This window comes from Austrofundulus limnaeus, unplaced genomic scaffold, assembly GCF_001266775.1.
Source record: "Austrofundulus limnaeus strain Quisiro unplaced genomic scaffold, Austrofundulus_limnaeus-1.0 Scaffold2, whole genome shotgun sequence".
Taxonomy (NCBI): domain Eukaryota; kingdom Metazoa; phylum Chordata; class Actinopteri; order Cyprinodontiformes; family Rivulidae; genus Austrofundulus; species Austrofundulus limnaeus.
In genome coordinates this window covers 5,133,705-5,136,591 of record NW_013952404.1, presented here as the reverse complement: position 1 = coordinate 5,136,591, position 2,887 = coordinate 5,133,705, and the positions used below count along the sequence as shown (strand labels likewise).

The following is a 2,887-nucleotide window of genomic DNA, read 5'->3' as shown; positions in this document are numbered from 1 at the left end:
GCCCTGCCTCCATGTGACTGATACTCACATCACATGGCTATCGTTCACACCTAATTAATACCTTTTGTTAACAGGGGGTGGATTGAATAGAGTAGAGGAGTAAAAGAAGCCATTTTTGTGAAGAAAGACCGCCCATCATTAAACAGAGGTGGAGGCCTCTGTTTTCAGTTGTCCCCCCTCGCTGCCATTGGCAGTATCACTCCAGTATCACAAAACTGCTAAAAGAAGCAAAACGGTAGCTAAAATGTAAAAGTGGTTTAGGAAGACAAATCAGAACTGTTTAATTGTTGCGAAAAGGAGGATACCGCTTTGAAACTTGACTTTATGTCGAGTTAATACAAATACCTACATTTCCTCAACAGAAGATATTCATGTGCAAAATTTAAGTCCTTAACTCAYGGCTACAAAAGTGGACATCAGGAGGAAAAATGGCAAAATGTCCTCAAGTCATTTGACAGTTTAATTGAAGCCATTTCTTTTTGACAACTGCTGCCCACACCTTTCAGTTTGTCAAATTAATAGAAACGGTTTTATTTTGGTAAAATTATTTTTTTTCTTGTTTTCTATCTAAACCTCAGTAAACAAAGTAGAGCCCTCTTCCTGTTTAAAGTTCTGGATTAAAGCTGCTGTGGTTGCACAAACATTTTTTTTTTATTAAACATATATTCATTTATGACAAGTGGGTCTTTTTTAAAATTATGGACTTGACTTGTTAATGTCGCAGTTAAATGCAATTTTGTAAAAAAAATGTAAGGTAATTAAGGACATTTACATTTGTAAAGAATAAAAGCCTCCGTGGGACCATCAGAGACTTGGCAAAGCGGTTCCTTGCAGCTCTCAGCAGCAGGCTGCAGCGCTGCGTGGTGCCTGAGGTGTGGTGACATGATGGGAGCTGACAGGTGGCACCATGGGTAACAGGGCTAAAACTCTCATCATGCAGCCCGCTGAGACCCGTTCCTACCGCTCCGGCCAAGCAAAATGTGCTCACCTGCTCGGCCACTTCTTATTTATTAGGCTGCTGCGTCGTGACTGAACGCTGCAGCAAAGCCACAACCGRGAACGAAGCTTTGAGGTTAATGTAGACGTCGAGCGAAAGGCCGCGTCACWCATGAGGTCAAATCAAGAGTGAACCAGCAGTTCATGTCAATGTTTTTAATCAGAGGTGCTCAAAATATGAGCTGAGGATAAATCCAAGCTACTACCACAATAAATCAGTTTTTAGATATTTAGTTCAATTATAAACATTTATATTTCTTCATTATTGTTCAGTGGTCAACGGGATGTAATAGTTCAGAAGGCGTCATAGAGAAAGTAGGTTGAAAATTAACAGATTTAAAGATATCTCAGCAACTAAATTCAACTTGTCTGCACTCTTAGATGCTCCAAATACACAACAAACTGCTTTAAATGGCTAAAAAAGTGGACTTTGCAATTCCCCTTTAACTAAATAAAAAATGARCATTTTTAACTTTAACTATTTATTTGTTTTCCATCAAAAGAAATGCACAGATCAGCAAAGCTATTACATACAAATTGCCATACAATAGCATATATATTTTTTGTATTTTTTTTTTTCATATCTGAGGGGTTCAGTTCTATTTTTCATTTATACATTGTGTATCTTGAACATCTGAAGTTATGCTGCATTCAGCAACAAAATAAAACAAACCAAGGCTTTTCTTACACGTTCAAATAAAAACTACGTACTGTACCTGGTCAGTTATGGGTTACTGTTACATACAATAAAGAAAAGAAAACGTTTTGCATAGCTTCATTGTAATGTAGATACAGTACTGTAAGGCACTTCAAAAAGAATTTTAGGCATTTTATTTTATTTTTTTTTACCTTTAGCCACATCATTCTACAAATTCACCTTAATATGCAACAATACAACATCTGAATAAAACTTTTCTTTTATCACATTTTTGCACTCTAATCTATTTAACCTCTCTGCTTTTTGTTTGGCATTAAGTCTCAAGATCAACATTCATACATTGTGCATAATAATGTCTGACACATTGTCCCATACCCCCACATACCCACTATTTCTCAAAAAACACTACAAAATAAAGAAGTAGAATAAAAAACAAACAAACAGAAATTGTGCAATAATTTGGGGTTATGTGGAGTAAAAGGAAACACACGTCAATAACATGTCCCGAATCAAAAAGAGAAGAAGTGAGTCTGAGCATGTTAGAGGTCTGTTTTTGCCATACTTTACCCACGTTTACCTGCCTCCTCCCCCACTGCTTGTTTTTGTTTTTATTTTTAAAATAGTTCTTGTGTTTGTTTCTGGTGAAGTCTTTCCAAAGTGATGCTGGGTTGACTCTGCGTTGGGTTTGTAGGTAGGATGTTTCCCGCTTCACGTGGATGCATCTGCTCTATCCAAGCTGATCTTCGTACTGCTTCCGGAAGCAGTCTCCAGCCGGGAAGAAATCCCAGAGGCGCTCCTGATACATCTTCCACACGTAGGACTCCTGCACCAACGTAGAGAGAGTCTGCTGAAAATCAACTTTCATGTACTCATATGTCCACCTTTTTTTATTTATTTTTTTTTACGTTTTTTTTAATCACACTGTTGAAGGTGATTGCAAAAATAACTTTGGTTATGTCTGTCCATTTGTTGGTATTGTTAACAAAATATCTGATGAATCACAGACTTTAATGAAGCTGGCCTGCTTTTCTTCCTAGTCTTTTTAGAATGTAACAGTTTTATACTGCCTGAGTAAGTAAGTAGGTAAGTAGGTAAGTAAGTAAGTAAGTAAGTAAGTAAGTAAGTAAGTAAGTAAGTAAGTAAGTAAGTAAGTAAGTAAGTAAGTAAGTAGGTAGGTAAGTAAGTAAGTAAGTAAGTAAGTAGGTAGGTAGGTAAGTAAGTAAGTGGGTAAGT

At 36.8% G+C, this 2,887-nt stretch overlaps 1 protein-coding gene across 1 annotated transcript in view; it reads right to left on the bottom strand.

Moving 5' to 3' along the window:
- Positions 1–1,137: 1,137 nt before the first annotated feature.
- Positions 1,138–2,887, bottom strand: part of LOC106520141 (ryanodine receptor 3) — a 117,807-nt gene continuing 116,057 nt past the window's right edge. The window contains exon 104 of the mRNA XM_014012091.1: positions 1,138–2,477. Within this exon, the coding sequence (XP_013867545.1) occupies positions 2,382–2,477 (96 nt within the window). The 3' untranslated portion in view covers positions 1,138–2,381. The remainder of the gene's footprint in view (positions 2,478–2,887) is intronic.